General features: G+C 45.7%; 1 protein-coding gene across 3 annotated transcripts; it reads right to left on the bottom strand.

Annotated features, from left to right (window-relative positions):
* Positions 1 to 335: 335 nt before the first annotated feature.
* On the bottom strand, positions 336 to 25,128 carry ZNF354A (zinc finger protein 354A). Of its 3 annotated transcripts, none has more exons than XM_045485374.1 (5): positions 24,890 to 25,128; positions 23,802 to 23,887; positions 19,570 to 19,696; positions 18,254 to 18,349; positions 336 to 2,460 (listed from the first exon to the last, which is right to left on the bottom strand). In XM_045485374.1, exons 2-5 carry the CDS (start codon positions 23,832 to 23,834, stop codon positions 908 to 910), a joined length of 1,809 nt encoding a protein of 602 aa, XP_045341330.1. In that variant the 5' UTR covers positions 23,835 to 23,887; positions 24,890 to 25,128; the 3' UTR covers positions 336 to 907. The 3 variants fall into 3 exon arrangements, with proteins under 3 accessions (XP_045341330.1, XP_045341341.1, XP_045341351.1); XM_045485385.1 differs by lacking the exon at positions 24,890 to 25,128 and adding an exon at positions 23,534 to 23,587 and having other exon boundaries at positions 23,802 to 24,869; XM_045485395.1 differs by lacking the exons at positions 18,254 to 18,349; positions 19,570 to 19,696; positions 23,802 to 23,887; positions 24,890 to 25,128 and adding an exon at positions 6,487 to 6,546.
* Positions 25,129 to 25,810: the final 682 nt, after the last annotated feature.

Raw genomic sequence — 25,810 nt, 5'->3', positions numbered from 1 at the left:
TTTGTTTTCCTGAAATTGTGTGACACGTGAGCATACTAAGTGGAAAACCTACTTATGTCATGAAATCATTGACATATCTTTCAATCTTTTGGCACAGGTATTAGATTCATGAAACTTCTTTGGATAGCTCTTTCCACTATGAATTCATGTATATTTAATAGCTTTAAATTTGAAATAATTGCTTAATTAATGTACCTAGGATGACAGCTCCGTGTATAGCAGGTATACTTTCATGATAAACAACTTCACAATAAATAAATAATAAATTCTGAGAACAGAATAAGTGATTGGTTAGAAAATTCCTAATTCACAGCAATTACTAGAAGGACCAAGGATGAAGAGAACAGACTTTTATTTCTATTTGTAAATGAAATCCATGCACAAAATTTGACATCAGGTCAGGAAAAGGACAAACCCCAGAAACTTAAGAGGTAGTTTATAGTTTTTTCTTCTTTTTTTATCTTTTATTTGGTCCTTTCCTCTAGAAGGGTATAATTTGATCGCATCTTTTATATGCTATTAAGTGTTAGTTGTAAAAAAGAAGTATTACTGATTTATGTCTTTTTAATGAAAAATCCAGGGCACACCTCCCCTCACCCAGATGTTTATGACCATCACATATGACCTCTAGCATACACTGCTGTAGAAAGAGAACAATTATTTTACAAATGCCGGAAGGGTCTCCGGTTGTGAATTCTTCATTTTAGGTTATTTTAAAAGTGCCTGATAGGCATGAACACTTTCTACTTTCCTCATTATCTATTACATAGTCAAGGCTTATCCTTGGAATCCGGAATCTGATGAGGCCTAGGTTACAGGAAGATTTTTCCTATCTATTACATTTGTATTTTACACATGTATTCTGCTGAGCTTTGGTTTAAGGCTTTCGCACATGCAAATCTACTTTCTAGGGGTTCTCTTCAATGTGGATTTTGTAATGATTAGTAAGGGATGACCTGTGGTTGAAGAGTTTCCCACATGTGTTACATTCATAGGGTTTCTCTCCAGTATGAATTCTCTGATGGGCAATCCGTGATGAGCTCTGTCTGAAAGTTTTCCCACATGTGTTACATTTAAAGGGCTTCTCTCCCGTATGAATCCTGCGATGCTGAATAAGAGCTGAACTTTGGCCAAAAGATATCCCACATTCCTCACATCGATACGGTTTCTCTCCTGTGTGAATTCTCTGGTGGTTACTAAGGGATGAGTTACACCTGAATGTTTTCCCACACTCGTTGCATTTATAGGGTCTTTCTCCAGTGTGCATTCTCTGATGTTGAATGAGGGCTGAACTCTGCCTGAAGGCTTTCCCACACACTTTACATTTACACGGTTTCTCTCCAGTGTGAATTCTTTCATGGATGATCAGTGTTGAGTGGGAACTTAAGGCTTTACCACATTCATTACAGTTATAAAACTTCTCACCAGTATGAATTATTCGGTGTCTATTCAGTCGGGAAATCGAAGTAAAACCTTTTCCACATTCGTTGCATCGATAGGGCTTTTCTCCAGTGTGAATTCTTTCATGCTGAATAAGAGATGCGCTCTGACTGAAGGCTCTCCCGCATTCACTACACTTAAAAGGTTTCTCTCCTGTGTGAATCCTCTGATGATAACGAAGGGATGAACTAGACTTGAAGGTGTTGCCACATTCATTGCATAAATAGGACTTCTTTCTGAGGTGAATTCTCTGACATCCAGGAAGGCCAGATGCCTTCCTACCTGGATTGTATTTATGGGGATTTTCTCGAGCATGGATTTTTTGATGTATAAAAAGGCCAGATCTCCTGCTGAAGGATTTACCACACTCTTTACATCTATAGGATTTCTCCACAGTATGGGTTCTTAGGTGTTTATAAAGGGATGTACTAAGAGTGAAGGCTTTCCCACATTCTTTACACACATAGGGCTTCTCTCCAGTATGAGTTATTTGATGTTGAATGAGAGCTGAACTTTGGTTAAAGGCTTTTGAACATTCTTTACATTTAAATAATTTCTCTCCACTGTGGTTTTTCTCATGCTTGCGAAGGGATGAAGTGTTAATGAAGGTTTTTTCACATATACTACATTTATAGCGTTTCTCTGCTGTGTTGATTTTTGGCTGATTAAGTAAATACGGATTCTGTTTGAAGCGGTTTCCTTGTATTTCACATTTTGGTGGTGTTTCTTCTCTGGGGACCATCTGTTGCTTAACAAGGACTGACTTTGGACTGAAGTTTTGGCCAAATTCAGCATTTTTATGGCTTTTTTCTACAGCAAGGATTTTTTTGTGGGTGACTAAAATTGTCTGGACACTTTCTTTTTTCTCTTGCCTTTTCTCTACTCTGTATTCATAAATGCAGGGTTTTTCTGATTTAAAGTCCCAGGGTCCATTCCTTTTGGATCTTCTCATTATCAGCTCTTGGAAGGAAGAATCTTGTGTTTGAGTTGACTTCGTGGTTTTGTGACTGCCCTTCCACCCTGGAGGGGAAGAAAAAACTAAAGATGTTTTTTTGTGATACAGTATTTGGTTACTGAGACCAACTGTAGAGAATAAATAAGTATTGATGGTATTTAAATAAGGTCTTGGTATCTGGCCAAACATAAGAGGAAAACATAAGAAGAGGAAAACGTTAAGATTTAAGCAATATAGAAAAAGAATCAATGGGAACTGAAGTACTAGGGTGGAGAAAAGAATAAATAAAACAAACCTATTTAAAGAAGGTGAGTGTAGGAGTGACCAGGGGAGCATGAGTTCAGAAAGGTAGTCTGGGATCAGAGTCCAAAGCCATGAAAGACTCCAAAATTATTTTCATAACCTTTCTCTTCATTGTGCGTAATCTATATCTGTAGTCCTTTCTACTTTCCCTCATGCCAAATTCCTTTGTATACTTCAGATTCAGTTCAGAAGTTAACGGAGTCCTTTTTTGACTGAGTTTCCACACTCCATTCCCCTTATTATAGCATTTACCACAGGATTTAAAAATATGTATTCTATACCTCTTTATTTTTTTAATGTTTAATTTTGAGAGAGACAGAGCGTGAGCAGGGGAGGGGCAGAGAGAGAAGGAGACACAGAATCTGAATCAGGCTCTCGACTCTGAGCTGTCAGCACAGAGCCCGACATGGGGCTTGAACCCATGAACCGTGAGCTCATGACCTGAGCCGAAGTCAGACACTTAACCAACTGAGCCACCCAGGAGCCCTTATTCTTATGTACCTTTGTATTAGATATAATTATAGATCTACCTACAGCTAAATATAAGACTTTCTTTTCTACCATAAGTGTTCTCTGCAACAAGCAGATTAACATGCCCAATTACAGAAACTCCTGATGGCATCTGAATTATATATGAAATGTTGCTAATTTTCCTTAATTACTTACATATTCCTGATTTGAACAATGTCAAATATTCTCAATTCCTTATCTCTCTCTCTCTCTCTCTCTCTCTCTCTCTCTCTCTCACACACACACACACACACACACACACACACGATTTAAGCACTTGAAGTTACCTTCCCAGACAGGACATTACATGGGTGATGGGAGTTCATCAATGGGTGATTACACTCATGGCCAGTCCAAATAGAAATATGTTATAGTTAATCCAGAGGTGCCAGAGATAGGCATGATGCCAAAAAGGTGTGTGAAGCTGGGAAGGCAGCCTTGCTCATGCATCAAGCAAAAGAGGCTATGCAGACAGTGTAGAAAAGAGTCAAAGATAAACAAGGCAGGTATAAATGTAAAAAGGTAAAAGAGACCTAACGTGCTAAAGTGGTGAAAAAAAAAAAAAAAAAACAAACAGAATTGAACTCAACAAATCTTAAAATTGGGAGAGGATGCAGTTGAGAATATTAAATTTTGCCAGGGGAATGGCTGCGCATTTAGTTTGGCATCTTCTCCTGGGCTAAAGGTAACTATTTAAAAGGCTCCTATGGGGAATTCCCTTGTACTCTTGGTGGGAATGCAAACTGGTGCAGCCACTCTGGAAAACCGTGTGGAGGTTCCTCAAAAAATTAAAAATAGAACTACCCTACAACCCAGCAATGGCACTACTAGGAATTTATCCAAAGGATACAGGAGTTCTGATTCGTAAGGTCACATGTACCCCAATGTTTATAGCAGCACTATCAACAACAGCCAAGTTATGGAAAGAGCCCAAATGTCCATCAACAGATGAATAAAGAAGATGTGGTTTATATATACAATGAAAAAGAAAAATCTTTTTACTACTCCGCAATGAAAAAGGATGAAACCTTGCCACTCGCAACAATGTGGCTGGAACTGGAGGGTATTAACGCTAAGTGAAGTAAGTCAGATAGAGAGAGACAGATATCCTATGTTCTCACTTGTATGTGGAATGAGAAACTTAACAGAAGACCATGGGGGAAGGGAAGGAAAAAATAAGTTACAAACAGGGAGGCAAACCATAAGAGACTCTTAAATACAGAAAACAAACTAAGAGTTGATGGGGGAGGGAAAATGGGTGATGGGCATTGAGGAGGGCACCTGTTGGGATGAGCACTGGGTGTTGTACGTGATGAATCATGGGAATCTACTCCCGAAGCCAAGACTACACTGTATACACTGTATGTTAGCCAACTTGACAATTAAAAAAAAAAAATCCTTTGCATCTCACTGTGTCTGAGATTCCTATCTGACATTCCCTTTCTCACCTGTGTACAAATTCTCTCTGCTTGGTGAACATAATATATTCTGCTTTTTCTTTTCTACTAGTTAAAAAAAAATTTTTTTTTTAACATTTATTTATTATTGAGAGACAGGGAGAGACAGAGCATGAGCAAGGGAGGGGCAAAGAGAGGAGGAGACATAGAATCCGAAGCAGGTTCCAGGCTCCAAGCTGTCAGCTCAGAGCCTGACGTGGGGCTTGAACCCATGATCCGTGAGATAGTGACCTGAGTCGAAGTCGGATGCTTAACCGACTGAGCCACCCAGGTGCCCCTCTTTTCTACTAGTTTTACTTCTCAGTCTCCTTCATGAATAACTTTTTCTGTTCCCTTTTTAATATTTGGTATCCCCTAGGGTTTGGAATCCGTCCCCCCCGCCCCCCCCCCCCCCCCCCCCCGCACAACCTTCTTGATGAATTTTACCTGCACTCGTGTCTTTATTATTTATTGTAAGGGAAAGAGGAGCATTTTTACTTTTTGCCAACATCTTCCTCATCCCTTCTCCAACTCAGTCTTGCCAACTTAAGACTGGAGCCCTGAGCACTGGGTCAGATGCCTAAATGGTATTTTGTTTCTCGTGTCTCACTGTTTGTGCCATGGTCTCCTAGTCTTCTGGCCTCAAATCTCGGTATCTAGTAATTTAATCTCCATGCCGTAGCTAGAGTAATCTTTTTAAAATCCACATTTTAGCATGCTGCCAACTTCCTTAAGATCCTCCAAATTTATCTTCAACAATTCACATGTGAGGTCGAGTATCTAATACTTGGTGGGGCCTAAGTGGAGACAGGGAGGAGAGAAATCACTTGGGAGGCTGCTGTAGTTAGGCAGCTGATCAAGGGGATAGAGGAGGCACAGAAAATGCAGCAGGATATCATTTCAGGAACTGGTAGCAGGACCAGGCTTGCTGATGGATGATGTGTGGGGTGCTGAACAGGAATGAAGCAGCTAAGAGATTACGCCTAGGTTTCTGGCTTGAAAACGATGAATGCTGCACAAGCTACCAGAAGACCAGGAGAGGGGCAGGTCTGAGGGGGCCTTCTATTTCAGATGTGTGTGTTGTGGCTGAGATGCTTTCACAGACCCTGAAGGAAGATGCTGAGGCATTCAGTTGTTATGTATTTTGGAGCCTGAAGAAAAGGTCAGAGCTAGTCAGGTATTTGGGAGTCCTCCATAGATAAATTTTACTTAAAGCTGAAGAACTGAAAAGTCACTTAGGCATGGCAACATTAGAAGTCAAGAAAAGGAGGAAAATCAGATGCCAGAGGAAGAAAGTACTTCAGGGAAGGAGTATGTGAGCAACTCTGGCAAATAATGTGGAGACTATAAACTTAACCCTGCTTGTGCCAAGATGGAAACAGTATGGGATTTAGTGACCATGCTTTTCGTGGATAGCGAGGAAGAAAGCCCCATTGGGGTGTACACAGGAAACAAAGGGAGGTGATAAAATAGAAACATCAAGTAGAGAAATGCTCTTGAAACGTCTTGTTTAAAGCCGAACAAGAAATTGGACATGGGATGGATGGATTTATTGACTTATTTTTTACAGAGAGAGAGAGCATGTGAGTGGGGAGAGGGGCAGAGGAAGGGAGGGAGGGAGGAGGAGAGAAGGAAGGGGAGAGAGGGTGAGAGAGAGAGAGAGAGAGAGAGAGAGAGAGAGAATCCCAAGCAGGCACCACGCTCACCATGGAGCCAGACACGGGGCTCGACTGCACAACCCTGGGATCATAACCTGAGCCAAAATCAAGAGTCGGATGCTCAACTGACTGAGCCACCCAGGCGCCTCATTTATCAAAAAGTTAAAAAGCACCTATAATATACCTCTGTCTTAGGCACTGGTGATCCATAAGACATCCCAGATCCAGTAATGAAAAGAAACAGTTCAGGAGTTCCCAGTTTGGTATTAGAGACAAAGAAGAAATAGGATATCACATCATGTGATAATTTCTACAACAAAATTACAAGGTAGAAATGGACATGAATGTGAGCTTAGAGCACCACCCAAACTACCCTTAGTGGAGGGTGCCAGTAGGGAAGGGGTACAGGTGGTGGTTAGTTTTTTGGCAGAAACATATAAGATGGGATTTTAAAGGCTTAGATATAGGCTGGATAGTGTGAGGCCTAAAGTACCATCAAAATCTTTGAACTCAAACCAGCTTTCCAGACTTTGTTCCCACCTTATCCTGTAGGTGGGCAGATTCAAAGTTATTTCTTTTTCTTTTTACTTTTTTAAATGTTTATATGAGAGTGAGCTCAGAGGGGGAGGGACAGAGAGAGAGAGGGAGACACAGAATCCAAAGCAAGCTCCAGACTGAGCTGCGAGCTGTCAGCAGAGTTTGACATGGGGCTGGAACCCACAAGCAGTGAGTTCATGACCTGAGACAAAGTTGGATGCCTAACCGGCTGAACCACCCAGGCTCCCCCAGATTCAACGTTATTCCTATAAAAACATCATACGCACTGCAGTCTCAGAGACTTTCTACTAAAATCCAAGGACTGAGGGAACTACATGCCAGGAATTATACAGAATACCATGACGGGGTAGTATACACATCTGTATACCTCCACCATGTCTGTGTTGGTGAAAAAGAAATGCTGTTCTCAAAATTTTGTAGCTAATTCTAACTTTTAAAGCTTTTTACTATGGAGAATGTTCAACATATACAAAAAGTAGAGCGAACTGTACAGTGAATTTCCAAGCCGGCTTCAACCATCACCAATGCTGTTTCATCTACTGCCTTGTTAGGAGTTGAACTGTGTCCCCCAAAAGGATAGGCTGAAGTCCTAACTTTCAGTAACTCAGATTGTGACCTTATTTGGAAACTATCTTTGAAGAGTTAATCAAGTTAAGGTGCGATCACTGAGTCCTCATCCGGTATGACTGGTGTCCTTATAAAAGGGAAGTGTGGACACAGGCATGCGCAGAGAAAAGACCGTGTGAAGGCACAAAGGAAGAACACTAAGTGACAAGAGAAGCAGAAACCAGAGTGGCACAGCTGTAAACCAAGGAACAAGGATTTTGGGCCACCCCCAGAAGCAAGGAGGGAATGTACCAGAGTCTCAGGGGGAGCGCGGCCACGTCAATACCTCGACTTTGGATTTCTAGCCTCAAGAACTGTGAGACGCTAAATCTCTGGTGAAGCCACGCAGTGTGGGATTCTTAGAGCAGGCTGAACACAGTACTGCACACCCCTACATCTCTTCCAGTGTGTTGCGGGGGGACCAGGTAGGTCCCAGATACTCTATCATTTCACCCATCCTATGTCAGAACATGCTTCTCAAAGATAAGAACTCTACTTGTAAACATAACCATTTAAGCTTACTGAGATTGGGAAACTGAAGGGACCCCATTAAGGACTGCCTTTTTTTTCCTGCCTCTATTCTTGCCATGACCTGCACCCCCGCCTTACATGTGCCTTAATGTATGTCCTCCTTGTAAAGGTCAAGGGGTTAATGCTATCTTTGGAGTCTTCCAGCACAACAAGTAACATCTCAGGAGAGATGGGGCAGAGTCCTTAGGTACTTTAAAGACCACTGACTTGAGACACCTTGACCCAAGACTCCTGGCTCCAGGGAATAAGTGACTCACAGAGGGCACTTGAGCACTTGTCCTTGTTTTGACCAGTTCCTGGCTGCCTAAAAGCACGCACACGCCAGACCACTGTCCTTTAGTAGAAGCCTTGCACCCCAAGCAAAGATGAGACACTCTTCTTCCCTGAGTCTCCCAGACACTCTGTATCTGTGAGCTCTCTGTATCTTCAATAACTTCTGCTCTCCCTTCCTCTCTGCTTGAGTTTGATTTCTATCTTGTGTGAAGCCAACAACCCTCTTGGTCCCACAGGACCACCTCTGGGTCCTCAGATCTGCCCTACCTATTGTTTGAAGTTATTATTGCCTATAAGCTAACTAAAAGCTGTGCACTAATTCCCGTGGGGGGAGAGGGGCAGTTCCCACACTACCAACAAGCAACAACCTAGGAATTCAACTCAATTCAACGAGCTACCTGGAGACAGCATCAGACCCTACAGGTTGAGGGCTCAGTCCTACAAGACTGTCCCCTGACCCCTTCACATACCAGTTCCAAGTCCAAATTTTCATCTGTGCTTCTGATCAATGGGCTATAAATTGGGAGGTTCCCACAACCCCCTCCTTAGTTTTAATTGCTTAGCATGGCTCCCGGAACTCAAATATTTCACTTACTAGATTACTCGTTTATTACAAAAGGACATCACTCAGGAAAAGCCAGATGAGAGATGCATAAGGCAGTATTCAGGGGAAAGAGAAGCTTCCATGCCCTGAGTGCACCACTGTTCCTAAATCTCCAAATGTTCACCAACCAGGAAGCTCTCTGAACTCTGTCCTTTTGGGTTTTTATGGAGACTTTGTTACAGAGCCACAATTGATTAAATCATTGGATCATTGGCCATTGCAACTGATTTGACCTCCAGTCCTCTCTCCTCCCCGGAGGTCAGGGAGACAAGACTGACAATGCCAACCCTCTAATCACAGCTGGCTCTCCTGGCAACCAGAGCCCATTCTTAGGTGGGGTCCCAAAGTCACCTCACCAACATAACAAGTGATCGTTATTGCTCTCATCAATAAGAAATTCCGAGAGTTTTGGGAGCTCTGTGCCAGAAACAGGGACTAAGACCAAATATACATTGTTATAAATTAAAATATCACACCTAGAAATCACTAAGGATGTTTATTCAAACTGCTCTGATAGGGGCGCCTGGGTGGCTAAATTGGTTAAGTGTCCGACTTCAGCTCAGGTCATGATCTCACAGTTCGTGAGTTTGAGCCCCGTGTTGGGCTCTATGCTGACAGCTCAGAGCCTGGAGCCTGCTTCTGATTCTGTCTCCCTCTTTCTCTGCCCCTCCCCCACTCAGGCTCTGTCTCTCTCTATCTCAAAAATAAACATTAAAAATATATATATATAAATAAGGGGTGCCTGCATGGCTCAGTTGGCTGAGCATCTGACTTCGGCTCAGGTCATGATCTCATGGTTCGTGAGTTCAAGCCCCATGTCGGACTGTGTGCTGACAGCTCAGAGCCTGGAGCCTGCTTGGGATTCTGTGTCTCCCTCTTTCTCTGCCCCTCTCCAGCTTGCACTCTGTCTCTCTCTCAAAAAAAAAAAAAAATTAAAAAAACCATTTTTTTAAATTCTAAGTTCTCTTCATCCTTTCTTCTTTTTTGCCTTCACCTTATAGATAATCGCTTTTATTGATCTGCTTTTACTTTTTTTATTTTTGGTGGGGGGAGGGTGGGGAAGGGGCATTTCCCTCCTTTTATTTTTTATTTATTTTTAATGTTTATTTTTGAGAGAGAGAGACAGAGCGCGAATGGAGGAGGGACAGAGAGGGAGACCCAAAATCCGAAGCAGGCTCCAGGCTCTGAGCTGCCAGCACAGAGCCTGACACGGGGCTCAAACCCACAAACCGGGAGATCATGACCTAAGCCGAAGTTGGACGCTCAGCTGACTGAGCCGCCCAGGTGCCCTGCTTTTCCCTCCTTAAAAAAAAACCTAATCAAATAGACACTTGTTTTGGTGTCTCCTTCTTCCTTAGCTAAAAGTACTATTTTCTACACTTCCTACACTTTCCCCCACTTCTTAATAAATTGTGGAGATCACCCCAAAGTGGAATTTACAGAAATCTTCCTCACAGAAGTCTGTGTGAATGTGCCACAGTTTATTCAACCAGATTGCCGTGAAGGACATTTGGGTTCTCACTGTAATACATCACGGACTTTACACGGGTAGGCGGTAAAGGTACAGCTTTACAGCTTTAAAGTGATACCCATCATGCAAATCAGCAATCATACCACCTATCAAATCGCAGTCCAAACTAGACCTGCTGGGCCAACATCATCCAGAGCTACTCCCCGGAATGAGGAAGCCCTCTATGTGCTGCCATGGAGGGTTTCAATACACATCAGGTGAAAGGGCAAAATAACATGTGCTGTGTGCTCTAACCAGAGTGGACAAAGGAAAACGGAAGTATACGGAGAAATGTCTGTTTATATGCACAGGAGGGCTCTTTCAATGCTGTTGCTATCTCTTCTTCAAATCTGATCTTCTACAGTATCTTGCACCTGTTCACTTCCTCCTGCCCATAACCCCTCAGGGGCTCTGTTCTGGCTTCTGTCCCCACCCGCGCTAAGGCAGCCATGACCTCCATGTGGCTGAGACAAAATGTTCTCTGCAGTTCCCACCTAACTTACTTCTCAGCAGTGTCTGACAGTGACCCCTTGTTCTCCTGGAGACGCTCTCTTCCTAAGCTACACATTCCAGCCTCAGTCTCCTTTGTGTACTCGTTGTCCTAGTGATGTTCAATCCTTGGGAGTTCCTCAGGGCTTAGTCCTTGGACCTCAATTCTCCCTGCTCTGCACCCTTTCCACAGGCCAGCTTCCATTCCAAATATATACGCTAAGCAAGACTTCCGCTCTCCACACCCAATTATACAGGAGTCCACTGAACATAGTAACTTAGAGGGTTCAAAGACTCCTCAAATTCAGCATGCCTACAACTGAATTCGTGATCATTCCCTCCAAGCTGTATAAACCCTTGTCTCTGTAATCAAAACTGTTAAGAGGCATCCTTAACTCCTCTCCCGCAGCTAATCAATTTCCAAGACTTGTTCATTCTACCGTCTAAATGGGTCTCACACTCCTCTACTTCTCCCCACCTCTACTGTTACCAACCTGCTGTAAGCCTTGACCTCAAGGACACCAGGCCTCCTAATTATTCCTTCTGCAGGATACCTACATTTGTCTTCCCTGTGGGCCCATTTTTCTCCACCTGGCCATGAAATGCCAGAGTTCCTCGAGATTGAGTTCTCGGCCCTTTCTTGCTCTTACTGTACTCTGCACCCAGTCCATAGACTAATTCAAACTCACCCACTGTTTCAATTACCCAGTAATGACCAGGATTTCCCAAATTTACATTTCACACCCAGTCTATATTTTGAGGGGTAGTATTCCAAATCTAACAGGTTATTTGACCTCTCCCCTGGGATAACTGGGTCAATCAAAAGCAACTTAATTCATCCAAAACCTTATTTCTACCACCCCCCAAATCTGATCTCCTTGTAGGGTCACTATCTCAGTGAATGAAATCATTACCCATCCCAGAAAGAGCCACAAACCAAGCTCCCCTGATAACCCACTTCCTTTGTCTTCATATCGAATCCATCTCCAAGCCCTGCTTCTCTTATCTCCCAAGTGTCTCTGAGATTCGCTCACTTCTTTGTGTTTCCATAACCACCAGCCTAGCTGAGTCATTCACGTATTCATTAACTGGAAGCCTACTCTGACCGACACTGTTTTCAGTACTGGGGAAATGGCAGCAAATCAGACAATCCCGCCTGAGGGAGTTGATAGTCCAGAGAAGGGATAATGAATGAATATGTACTATCATGCCATGAGAAGCACCCTGAAGAAAACAGAGCATGGTGAGGGGATACAGGATGTGGAGGGAGGGCAACAAGAATTGAGCTGGATCTATTCAAGAAAGTACCACCTCAAGGAAGTGTCAGTGGGCTTGTGGACATCAGGAAGAAGAATGGGGAGGGAAAAACAAGTGCAGAGTGTCCGGGGTGGGAGTCTGCCTGGCCTGCCTGACCCTGCAGGGTGGCCACAGTGATTACAGTCCTCAGATGAAGGGCAGAGCAGAAGGAGGGGAGGGTGAAGAGACAGCCAGGGCTAGACCATGTAGGCTCCAGATGCCACTCTGGGGACTCTGGATTGTGCTCCATGTGATGGAAGCCATGAGCTGTTTGTGCATGAGAGTGAGATGACCTGACATTTTTACATTTTTTTTTTTAATATATGAAATTTATTGTCAAATTGGTTTCCATACAACACCCAGTGCTCATCCCAAAAGGTGCCCTCCTCAATACCCATCACCCACCCTCCCCTCCCTCCCACCCCCCATCAACCCTCAGTTTGTTCTCAGTTTTTAAGAGTCTCTTATGCTTTGGCTCTCTCCCACTCTAACCTCTTTTTTTTTTTTTTTTCCTTCCCCTCCCCCATGGGTTTCTGTTAAGTTTCTCAGGATCCACATAAGAGTGAAACCATATGGTATCTGTCTTTCTCTGTATGGCTTATTTCACTTAGCATCACACTCTCCAGTTCCATCCACGTTGCTACAAAAGGCCATATTTCATTTTTTCTCATTGCCATGTAGTATTCCATTGTGTATATAAACCACAATTTCTTTATCCATTCATCAGTTGATGGGCATTTAGGCTTTCCATAATTTGGCTATTGTTGAGAGTGCTGCTATAAACATTGGGGTACAAGTGCCCCTATGCATCAGAACTCCTGTATCCCTCGGATAAATTCCTAGCAGTGCTATTGCTGGGTCATAGGGTAGGTCTATTTTTAATTTTCTGAGGAACCTCCACACTGCTTTCCAGAGCAGCTGCACCAGTTTGCATTCCCACCAACAGTGCAAGAGGGTTCCCATTTCTCCACATCGTCTCCAGCATCTATAGTCTCCTGATTTGTTCATCTTGGCCACTCTGACTGGCGTGAGGTGATATCTGAGTGTGGTTTTGATTTGTATTTCCCTGATAAGGAGCGACGTTCAACATCTTTTCATGTGCCTGTTGGCCATCCAGATGTCTTCTACATTTTTTTTTTTTAACATTTATTCTTGAGAGAGAGAGAGAGAGAGGCAGAGCATGAGCAGGGGAGGGGCAGAGAGAGAGAGGGACACAGGATCTAAAGCAGGCTCCAGGCTCAGAGCTGTCAGTACAGAGCTGGACACAGGGCTCGAACCCACAAGCTGTGAGATCATGACCTGAGACAAAGTTGGACACTCAACTGACTGAGCCAGCCAGCTGCCCCATAATTTACCTTTTAATAGAGCATTCTGGCAGCTACAAGAACAGATGCTGGTGGCAGTAGGGAGGTGCAGGGCCATGCAGGGGTCTTGTTGGGGAGTGAAAGGGACAAGGACAAGACTGACCTGAACATACTGGACACGGCTCCGGAGCACCTGGGCTCTGCTTTTACCTCTTAAGAGATTCACTCTTTAAACCACTACCTGCTGGGTCACTAGGCTGCTAAGGGCAGCACTTTCGTGCAAATTAGAAGACCCCTGCCCCCTGTGCAGGGGCAGTCCTAGCACAAGTCCTAGCTTGGTGGGTGGAAGGCAACTCCCAGGTGGCCCCCTGGCTGACCATGTGGCCCAGGTTCAGTCCACCCTACGAGGCTTCTTGCGTTCAGATAACAAAGGAAGAGAAAATGACGGAGAAAGAACATATTTTCATTGGAGGTAATTGTTTACCTAGATCATTCTTGCATTTTTAAAAATATTTATTTTGAGACAGAGTGAGCAGGGGAGGGGCAGAGAGAGAGCGACAATCCCAAGCAGGCTCCCTACTCAGCAAGGAGCCCCACGCAGGGCTCGATCTCACAACCACGATATCAGGACCTGAGCTGAAATCAGGAGCCAGTCACTCAACCAACTGAACCACCCAGGTACCCCTCCCTGCATTTTTTGAGTTTTAGATTTCCAGAATAGTTCGACTTTTGGGTGTAAAGCAAACTCATGATGTGTATCACCTTATTACAACTCTTCCAGAAAAGCACAACCTCAGTGATTACAGTTTAGGCTCATTTCTTAGGCAAGAGACTCAGAAGAGACACACACCCTGCGTGCCATCTCCTTCCATCTCTCAAGTTAAAGCCTACATACCTGGGATGACAGTTCATTTTTGTTCTTTTTGTTTTGTTTTTCCTATTTGTGAATAGTATTGAAATAAAAGTAATTTTTTTTTAAAAGAGGATATTTGGAGGCAGTTAGAGGTTCTAGGAGTCCTACCCCGGGAGCACGGGCTTTTCCATCACTGGCTGCCCAAGGGGAAGGTTTTGGTTTGGGTCTAGAGTGAACAAGCCGAGGCACTCCCATGAACACCGGCTCCCTCACCCGTGCTCGCAGGGGAGTGAGCTGCCCTTGGGAGGGGAAGCTGCTCTGAGGTCCCCTCAGTCCAGGCAGATGGAGCCCCCCAACCCCCCAGGGGTACAGGACAGACACAGCCACATGCCCGGACTCCCAGGGTGGCCCATGTGACTTCCACCTCTGAGGGAAGAGAGGGAGTTCATTCCATCCAGAGACACCCACATACTGGTCAGCTGTGATGTCCTTATGTCCGTCCGACGTCCACCCACGGTCTACCCTCAGGGACGTCTCCCCAGAATGGAGGAGGAGGCTGACCGGACTCCTACTCCACCACCTGGTGGCCCCAGAGCCTCTCAGGACAGCTTTGGACTCCAGTCACACTATCTATTCCCCTTAACTGAACAAATACTCACTTCACTCAGATTCATTAATGGATCAGAGGCTCCTGAGGTCAGGGCAAAGGGAGCCCTGCTCTTCCTCTGACCTTCCATGCCAGACCCGGCTCACACCCAACAGTGGGACTGAGGACCCTCCTCAACCCCACCTGGTTCCCTGATGGCCTGCATTCTCTGATCACTTCGTGGTGGCCTCTACCAGCTTCCAGAGAACTCTGATTCCATAAGTCAGTGTTTAAAAAAAAAAAAAAAAAAAAAGAAATCCGGGGCTCCTGGGTGGCTCAATTGGTTAAACATCTGGTTAAATATCTGACTTGGGCTCAGGTCATGATCTCACAGTTGGTGGGTTCGAGCCCTGAGTGGGGCTCTGTGCTGACAGCTTGGAGCCTGGAGCCTGCTTCGGGTTCTGTCTCTCTCTCAATCTCTCTCTCTCTCTGCCCCTCCCTCACACACTCTCTGTCTCCCTCAAATAAATAAATGCTAAAAAACCAAAAAACAAAAACCAAAAAACAAAGGTAGTTCCCACATCAAAACCTCAACTTACTGTAGGAATAAAGCTACCGGGGATCTGGGGGCTGGGGAATGCGTCTGCCCATCCCACGGGTCCTCTGTGGGGCCCACAGCGTGGGGGGCCATCACTGACTCGTGTGGACCTGAGGACAGCCGGGACCAGTCCCCACTTCCATGCCAACAGGCTCCCTGTCTGCTGCAGGCTGATCTCTGCAGAGGGTAAACCCGGGTCTGTGGCCAGGTACTTCCGACTCCTCATGCACTGTGCGTGGCTCTTGGACACAGTCCAAATCCTGTGTCCGGGCTTCCCTGGCTCAGTGGGATCTGGTCCCTGCTGCTCTTTCCCGGCTCCCATCAGCACCTGCTGGCTTCCTTTGTCTGCACAAACACACATGCCCTTTTCTGTGCCTGGACTATTTCTCTGCATCCTCAGATCCCACCTTCTCGGGAAGTCTTTGCCTATGAGGCCCCCCTCCCTCCACGCCTTCACCTCTCCTGCTGCTAGGCCCATCCCCTCCTGCTGCACCTGCCCCACTCTGGCTGCACCCCCGGGCCTCCCACCCCTCTCCTCCCTCTGCTCCCCCTCCTGCCACGTGCTCTCAAAGCACTATGCATCTTTTCCGTGGAGTCCTGACCAGCTGTCATTCCATACCCTCTCTTTACTCAGTTCCTGAGCACTTGTGTCCCCACTGGAACATGACCCCCAGCTGGCAGGACCTATGTCTTTCTGTCCGATGTCGCATTGCCAGTGCCCAGCGCAGAGCTCATTCACCCTTTATTATGGGACAGGAAAGCCATGGGTAAGGGTTTGCACCTGGATGCTCCAGAGCCCAAGCCTACCCCCTCCCATTCATCAGCTCTCCTTTCCCAACTTTCATGACAGCAGCTTCTCCTATTCCTCTCCTCTGATGACTTCTCAGGCTCAGACACATTCTTCTTTCCTAACCCACCTTATAAATGGTGAAATTTCCTCTGTGCCCTTACCTGGGTCAGTTCAAGGTTTCAAATGCCACCTTTGTACCCATGGCACTTGCCAGTCCCTACACACCTCACAGGACTGTCCACCAGCATCTCTACTGGAGCATTCCACTCCCATCTCAAGTGAGACCCACCCCACAGTGAACTTGGCTACACCTGCAACAGAGGGGCCCCTTGTCTTCCCTCCTGGGCCCCACTGCACAGACCTTAGAAACATCTTGCCAACATGACTGCAAGTGTCTCTGAAAGGTTCCACATCAGGTTTTCCCTCACTTTAAATCTATCCCCCACAATGCTTCCAAAGTGACCATTCTTATTAAACTCCAATTGGGGTGCCTGGGTGGCTCAGTCAGTTGGGCGTCCGACTTTGGCCCAGGTCATGATCTCACGGTTTGTGGGTTCAAGCCCCACGTCAGGCTCTGTGCTGACAGCTCAGAGCCTGGAGTCTGCTTGGAATTCTGTGTCTTCTCTCTGCCCTTCCCTACTCATGCTCTGTCTCTATCTGTCTCTCAAAAATAAACATTGAAAAAAAAAAAAAATAAACTCCAATTATTACCACCTTGACCCCCTGAACTTAGGAACTAAACTCCTAAAAGCTTCTGCCTGCCTGCCTGCTTACCTTTTAGAGACAAACTAACTGCTGGAACAGAAAAAGAAACATTTGAGGAGGCTGCCTGAGAAGATCACCTGAGCAGATCAATCCACAGTGCCAGAAGTGACCTTGATCTCTCTCTCTATGGCGCTAGAATCCCTTTCTCTATATCCATCCCAAGCCCTAATAAAAGCAGCCTTATTTCCCTTGTTCCTGGAGATGTAGCTTTGTAAATTATTTTCCACAATCTCCTTGCTTCTACAAATAAAGCTGACCCTGTGAGACAGTACCACCTGGTGTAGTCTGTCTACACCTCACCAAGTAGTCGGCCCACTTTGGTTCAGTAACAAAATTGCATAAGGACTCCATGAATATACTCTCTGTGAAATATTCAGATTCCACATAAATAAAGCCCTCTTTCATCCTGCCCATTCTTGATCCCCACCCCCGCCCCCGTTCTCGATTCCGTTCCAAGTAGGACTACTGTTACCAGCTAAGGTGTGTCCCCTAACCTTTCTCTCTGCACTTCCACACATATTATACATACAAACAGCCACGTAATTTTCCTTAAACACAAATGGGGCACATCACCATCATGCTCTGTGACCTGCCCTGGAGCTCTGGCCACACCAGCGTGCTCTTCTGTCTGACATGGCGCTCCATGTCAGGGCAAGGGACTTGCCACAGCTTCTTAAGCCATGCCTTTATTGGAAGACCTCTACATTGTTTCAGATTTAGGCCAATTTTTCTAAAACACCAAGACCATATCATTCTCCTGCTTAAAATCCTTTCTTTCCATGGGACAGTCCATCTCCAAGAATCTTGTTGAAGCACATTGTAACATGGCCCCTGTTAGCTTTCTGACACCCTTTCCTTTCTCAGCTCCTTGTCTCACATGCATTCCCTGAGCCTCCATCAGAATGAATTCTTTGCCATTCTTCAAATACACTGTTTGCTGACTGAATACCTGATGTGCCGCCCTCCTCTGAGAACAGGAAAGAATAAGAGGAGATCCCGAGAGATTCACTTGGGAAGTGATTCCTGCAGAATAAGAGGAGGCTCCTGTCTGGGGCCTTAGTGTCCCCTCCCCGCCACTTCTTGAGGACAGAGAAGCTTCCCCAACCAACATCTCCAAGCCCCACCGTCACTTAGTAAACAGACTGCTGCCCAAAGCAGTTCCCGGGCTCCTCCGTCCCAGCCACTCACCTAGAGAGGGGCCTCCAGGACTTTCTTTCTCTACCTTCCAGGGATCTTCTCCTTGCTGCAACAGGGAGATCACTTTTGGTTTGGAAAACAGGAGTCCTGCTCATACACAAACAAAAAGAGAGAGAGAGACAAAAAAGACTTGGTTTTGTTTTGACTCAAAGAGGCATCATAGACCTGAGCAGAAAACTCAGGGCATGTTACAAAGAGCTTCTGGGGGTGCTCCAGCTGTGCCCCCACGATGTTGAGGGCATAGTGCGGGGAAAGGTAAGGGACCTGTAGGACATGGCTGTGCAATAGTTGTATGTTAGGGAAACATGATAAATCTGCAGCTTTAATAACATTAGCTTTCCATAGAAGAGGGAATATGTTAGATGTACACACTAAGTTAATACTTATAAACATGAGGAGGGCACCTGTTGGGATGAGCACTGGGTATTGTATGGAAACCAATTTGACGATAAATTTCATAATTTTATAAGTATTTCGTAAAAATACTTATAAACAAGTACCTATGGAAAGGATTATGAACAAAGTAGCTTGCTGAAGATGAGGAAACACTGACTCCCTTTCTACGATGGTAGCCGTCAGCAAACTATGGGTCATAGGCCAAGTCTAGACCACTGTTTATTTATGTATGGCCCTCTGAGCATGGTGGTATATGTTACAGAAACCAAATGTAGTTCACAAAGCCTAAAATATCTTCTAGCTGGCCCTCTGCAGAAAAAGCTTGCTGACCCCTAGGAAAGCCAAGCAAGAAAGGTAAATGGTAGGTCCAATGAACAAAGCCCTCTGTTGAGAGGGGTGCAAACAAACCCCAGAACAATCAGTGAAGTGACTCCCAAACTGTGAGGAAACTTCTAATGTGCAATTATAGACCGGAAAGGGGAGGATTATCAATACCACCTCCTTCATTTCCATGTGTGGGGTAATTCCATGCCTATAAGAGGGGAAAATGTGTTTAACATTTATTTATGGTGATCTGACACAAACCTAAGGGTAAAACTCAACTAAATGTTTTTTTTTTTTTTGTTTGTTTGTTTGTTTTTTGAGAGCATGAATGGGGTAGGGGGCAGAGAGAGGGACAGAGAATCCCAAGCAGGCTCCATGCTGAGTGTGGGCTCCATGCCATGACCTGATGATGAAATCACGATCATGACCTGAATCGAAATCAAGAGTTGGGACGCTCAACTGACTGAGCCACCCAGGTGCCCCTCAACTGAAGTTTCTGATGACCCATGCCTTTTATCCAAGGAAGCAGGTGCTGACTTATCCTAATGTCTGAATTTTTTTTTATCTACAAGAGAAAATTTCCTTACCCAATGAGACCAGGTTACTATAGTTCTCCAGCATCACATCCTGGTACAAGTTTCTCTGAAAAGGACCCAGCTTTCTCCATTCATCCCGCGTAAAGAGCACAGCCACATCCTCAAACGTCAGTGACACCTGTAATGACAAGCCATCCCAGCTCACCTAGGACCTCCCATCACACAGAGTGAAGAAGGTGGCAGTGGTGGGTAGATGGGCTCCCATGAATGCTTCTGATGTTATTCTGGTTTCTGAAGGTTTCAGGTCATTTGTTTAATGAACAATCGGCCAGTGACAAATATATACTGAAGTGTTCATGAAAGCATGAATTGTTAACCAGGCCCTGTGTTAAACACTGTAAGGAGATGTGGGGAGGAATTAAGGACATTAGTGGGAATGTTAATTAGAATAACATTTCTGATGATAATTTGATAATAGATATTTAAAGACTTAAAATGTGTGGATCTTTTAACTTAACAATTACTGTATTTGCATCACAATGAACAGTGTGCAAAAATGCACCTCCAAGGTGTTTATCATGATGTTACTGATAAAATCACTGCAGGCTTAAGTTAGGTTAACTAACTTGAGACACTATCTTGAAGCCAGAGGACAATAATAATGGACAAATAATAATGGACAATATTATTTATTGAAAGCTTTCTTTGGACCAAGCTCTTCTTAAGAGATTTGTATTAACTTTTAGTGTAAATACTTATCTTTACAACAACCCTATAAAATAGGTACTATATTGCCCCCATCTTACACAAGAAAAAAAAGAAATTTGTCCAAACCAAACAGCTGGTATAGAGGAAGACTCACTCCCCCTGTGTATCGACTCTCAATACTACAATACTGCTTTACTTCTGACACCAGACATGTGTGTTTTCCACACGCCAAGCAATTGTGTGACACCAGCTAGGTGTCTAACGATTTAATTCCATTCTCATGCCATCTACCTGGAGAGAGAGCCTGGTTCCACAGGTTAAGGCTCAGTCCCACAAGGCTGCCTCAACTTCAGAGGCCAATCCCAAGTCCAGACGGTAACCTGTGCTTCTTACCAAATGGCTATAAATTGCACAGGTTTCCACCACTCCCCTCCTCAGGTTTAATTAACTTGCTCAAGTGGTAAATGCAGGGAAAGTGCCACAATGCAGGAAAACATTTACTTAATAGATTACTGGTTTATTCCAAAAGGATATTATTGAGAACAGACCCGGGAAAGAGGTGAAAGGTATGTGGGAAGGGTGTGGAGCTTCCACGCCCTCCCTGGATGCACCACTCTCCCCACCGACAACTGTTCACCAACCCAGAAGCTCTTCGAACCCTGTCCTTCTGGGTTTTTATGGCAGCTTCATTATGGGCACAATGCATCAAATCACTGGCCATTACATAGGCATGAATGGCCCCGGGCTGGGGCCTGAAAGATCAAACCCTCTAATCAAGGTTGGTTCCCCTGACTGGGCTGGATCCTTAGGGGCTTTTCAAAAGTCACCTCATTCATATCAACTTTGGCTTGGTTGAAATGACTTGTTATGAGTAACAAAACACAGCAATTTCATCTTTATTGCTCTGAAGTTATTTCAAGAATAAAAACCAACTATTATTCATCATTTAGCTTCCAAACCCTTATAATCTCCTATGTGCCAGGAGCAGGAATGAAGACCAAATATATATTTCATACTATGAATCACAGTATCACAGCTGGTCAGGGGTAGAGGTAAAACTGCAATTTGGAGGACGTCCAAGGCTCCATTCTTAACCATTCTGCAAAACTGCCTCTCAATGTCTACCTCAAGGGGTTAAGAAATAAATGGGATAATCTATACGACGGAGATGGATGGTGGTGATAGTCGCACAACAATGTGAATGTACTTAATGCCACTGAATTATACATGCAAAAAAAGCTAAGGTGATAATGTCATGTATATTTTATCACAATAAAAAAGCTAAAATGGTAAAACAGATGCATACCTATGTATATAGGTATTCACACAAAAAGTGAATAGAAAAGGATTCTGATGGACATATACCAAAGGGGTGACAGCAACTATCTCTTGATACTGGGTTAAGAGTGATTTCACTTTCTTCTTTATGTATGTATTTTTTATTTTCTGAAATTTAATTATTTTTTTTAAGTTTATTTATTTTTGAGAGAGAGAGTGCAAGTGAGCGTACAAGCAGGGAGGGGCAGAGACAGAGAGGGAGACACAAAATCCAAAGCAGACTCCAGCCTCTGAGCTGTCAGCACAGAGCCCAATGTGGGGCTTGAACTCACAAACTGCAAGATCATGACCTGAGCCGAAGTTGGAGTCTTAACCGACTGAGCCACCCATGTGTGCCTATTCTCTGAAATTTTAAACATGAGCATGTAATACATGCATAATAAGGTAACTTAGAAATAGTTGATATAGATATATAGAAATAATCTTAGCCCTCATAAGAATTTACGATCCAACTGACAGACCAGAAGAAAACCATGTGCAATGATTTGCTCAATGAAAGGAAACTGTGTAGTTGGACAGGCCTGTATGCCGTTTCCCAGTTCAATCCTCATTTTAGAGATGAGAACCAGAAGGTCCAGGGCAGTCAAGACCCAGGTCACATACTTTCTTAGTGGCAGAGGCAGGACAATAATTCAAGTCTGCCTTTAACCCAGCACTCGGTATATTCTCTCTCTGCTCTTAAACACCCTGTCACTGACTTTTACACACAAGCCCGGGCAGGTGACAAAAGGGTGGCAGATGAGGTTAGGGAGAATGCCACGAGGATTCACTCACACACAGAGATGGAGAAGATTCTGGCCAAGAGAGCAACATGGCTCCAATGGAATGGAAGAGGAAAGCCTTAGAGAAAAGCAGCCGGAACGTGCAATGGCAGGCCTCGGCCCAAAGATCAGACACTAGCGAGTTTCATGGGTCCGAAACACAATGTCACAGTGAAGGGCGGTGACACGGGGGCTGGGTCTGCCCTGAGTTCTGAGAGAGGCACCAGGGGAATGGCTGGACAGTAATGAGCATGAACCCAGAGGCCAGACACACTTGGGTTTGAATTCAGGTCACTGGGCTTCCTTGAGCCTCCATTTCCCCATATGTAAAATGGGGATGATAATTGCTGCGCAGGCAGGAGAGTGAGAACAAAGGCAAAGCCCTCAGGAAGTCCCCCCACGGGACATTAACTGCTACTGTCAGGTGAAGGTGAGTCATGGAAGCACCTGTATCTCCCGGGTCCTGGAAACACTGGATGGCAGTTCCCGTCTGTCAGCACTGATGTTACTACTGCAGTAACATCATCACCTCCTACAGCCGCCACACAGTGACCATCTGCGAGGGCCTGGCCCGATCTAAACACTTTCCATGCACTTGAATTCACGTGATCCTCTCACCTGCCCTATGAGGTAGGCATGGTTGTGATCCCCACTTTCCAGGTGTGGAAACAGGCACACAGAGATGGAGCTATTTGTCCAAGGCCCAGAGACAACAACCAAGGAGATGGGTTCAAACCCAGCAGTCTGGCTTAAAAGCCCCACTTGTCAGCCACTGGATACCCTGCCTCTCCACTACTGATACCCCACGAAATCCTCCCCGCTGCTTCCTGAGGAGTCTTCTTTCTGCCCTCACAGTCAAGAGACCTCTCCAACTGTGTCCCCTCCAACACGGCTATTCCTTGTTCATGCACGGGCCTCCCAGGATGGGGTCCCTCCCCCATTCCACAACATGAAGATGAAAATGGCAGGTCAAGAACAGTTTTCAAGAGAGTGCAGAAGCAAGGCATATGATCCAAAAGGTTAAGAGAGAGAAAAAACACTACAAATGATGGGTTGGAGAAACCTAGGGAAGGTATAATGGGAAACTCAGGAATGGAAAGAAAAAGCCAAGGGTAGGGAGGGAGACCAGAGTGAGCCAAGGAAGCAGGGCCAGAAAGGAACTGCCAAATGTGCACGTTTGTTTGTTCTGCCCCCACGTGGCATCTTACCTGTCAAGTTAGTAATCATACACTCAATTGAGATTAATGAATAAAAAGTAGTGTCTGTTAGGAAAAGAAAAGAGAAACATTAGACATGCATTGGCAGGGAGGAGGTTAGCATTCCCTACATAATCCACCATCTAACAAGGTGGGCCAGGAAAAAGGGCTTGAGTTCCAGGTCCTGCAGAAGGTTGTACTGAGTAGAGAATTTCAGTTTGAGGATTAAAAAAAAAAAAAAAAAAATCTGTTTCTAAATCTTAGGTAGCAATGAACTCACTTGAGACCTTGCTTCTCTCTGTCCAATAGCCATATCTTCTTTCTGGGCTCTTCCCTTAGGATGGGTGGAGTCTCCAGAAGGCAGATCTGAAAGAAGAAAAAGGGAGCCAGGAGGGAGAAGCCCCTTCTGCTTTCAAACCCCCTCAGAATCACCAACTCTGAAATCCTCACACCACCTGAGAATGACCCCATGTGCCCTCAGAGAGGGAAATAAGGAGCTGTGAGCAGACAGGACCAGAGAAGTGCCGGGTCTCTCTGGCTCAGAGAAAAAGGGTGTAGGACTATCAGCAGCCGCAGCGACTCACTGAATCTCACCGCATGCCAGGGACTGCCAACACCGGTTTAGTCCAGCAGCACAGCTGACATTGTCAGCACCCCCATTCTACAGATCAGGAAATTGGGGGTAGAGCGGGAGCACCTTGCCCCAATTCACACCGCCAGGGAGGGTGCACCGGGATCTATACCACGCGCCTCCAGAACACCTGCCCCAACCTCGCTGCCTGCATGGGACAACTCTTCTCCATCTCAAGCTTTCCCCACCCAACTCCCCTCCTGTCAAGGAATCTCCAGATTTTTGGAGAAGACTGCTTCGGAAAGGGATGACATCAGTTTTCCTATGGCTGCTATCTGGAGAACAGGCACAGAAACCGAAAACCTCGGTTCCCGTCGAGGATCTGCCGTGGGGGGAAGCGGACAACTCACTTCTGGCGGAAAACGCATCTCTGCGCCCGCCGTCCAGAGGGCAGTGCCGCCGGTGAGGGGCGGAAACACAATTCCTGACGTTCTCTGACAGCCGTCAGCCGGTAGCCGGGCAGGTAGCGTGCCGGGAACCGGTTGGGAGGGAGCGGGAGGGGGGCCTGGGCCAGTGGGGACAAGTGCCCAACCTGCCGCGGTCACGGGCACGACCGCGGGACGGCCGGTGCCTGGCGGGCGGGCACATAAGGGGTGCCCGGCCCCTGTCCCGCCTGCAACCACAAAGGCCCCGCTCGCGCCTCCCGGGCCTGTGCCCCGCGCCCTGGCGCCGCATCCTCCCGAGGCCCTGGTCCTCTCTCCCTCCCTCCCGCATTCGGCCGACCCTCGGCCGCTCACCTCGCCCTGGCCTTGGAGCTTCCAGGAAACGCGCCTCCCTGGCCGTGCGCCGCAGGCGGAGGCTCCGACGCTGCCCCAGCGGAAAGCAGCCCGGGTAGGGGACTTGTCCCCGGGCGATACTGGACCGACTTCAAGCCCCGTAGCTGTTAGCTCTGGCAGCAAATACCCAGAGTCCCGCGCAGGTCCGGAGAGGTGGGGAAGGAGGCGAGTTAGCAATGGCCGCAAAGCTTGTGGGGAATGTAGTCCACGCGAGGACTCATGCATTCTGGGAGGTGTAGTTCTCCGCGCTGGTCGGTGAGGCGGGGCCCAGGCGAGCTTGTCACGTGCCCAGCTCTCACTTCCGGGCTTGGGGTGACACTCCTTGGGCTGCGAGGCCGTGGCTCTGGGTTCCTGGGGAAGGAAACTGAAGTTTGCTGAGAGTGGTGCCTTATGATAGTAAGGCAAGTAGACTACCACGAGAACAAACCTTTTTTCCCTTCGTTGATTCAACCAAAGTTACTGTGTTCTTGGTATGTGCCAAATGCCACTGTAAGTGGTTGGAAATATGTCAGTGAACGAAACAAATTTAATTGCTCTCAATAACATTTTTGTTTTTTGGTCGGGTGGGGAGCAGGAGGGTGCAGACAGTAAACCATGAATACAATTATATAGCATTTTAGAAGGTAAGTGTTATGGGAAAAAGCGAAAGAGCAGGTTCAGGTATGTATGGAGGCAGTTATAGGAAAGAATAGGATCACGGGTACCCCCCTGTGTTAATATAGCAGGAAATGAAATGTTGATAAGATAGAATTAGTATCCTATGAATTTTTGTTCAAGTGTTTTGGCTATAATCAACTCACATGAATAATATGCCAATTTGTAAATAAAAATTCTGAGACAATGGATTGATTGAATCTATACATTGGGAAAATTGATGGTTTC

The sequence above is a fragment of the Leopardus geoffroyi genome, chromosome A1 (assembly GCF_018350155.1).
Source record: "Leopardus geoffroyi isolate Oge1 chromosome A1, O.geoffroyi_Oge1_pat1.0, whole genome shotgun sequence".
NCBI classification, from domain to species: Eukaryota; Metazoa; Chordata; class Mammalia; order Carnivora; family Felidae; genus Leopardus; species Leopardus geoffroyi.
This window is presented reverse-complemented; position numbering and strand designations above follow the sequence as displayed.

Coding starts and splice junctions, on each gene's coding strand:
- ZNF354A (XM_045485374.1), bottom strand. CDS start 23,834: ATGGCTATTGGACAGAGAGAAGCAAGGTCTCAA. Junction 19,697..23,801: donor AGAGAGAAGCAAGGTCTCAA/GTGAGTTCATTG, acceptor TTGTCATTACAG/GTGTCACTGACGTTTGAGGA. Junction 2,461..18,253: donor TCCTGGAGGCCCCTCTCTAG/GTGAGTGGCTGG, acceptor CTTCCCCTCCAG/GGTGGAAGGGCAGTCACAAA.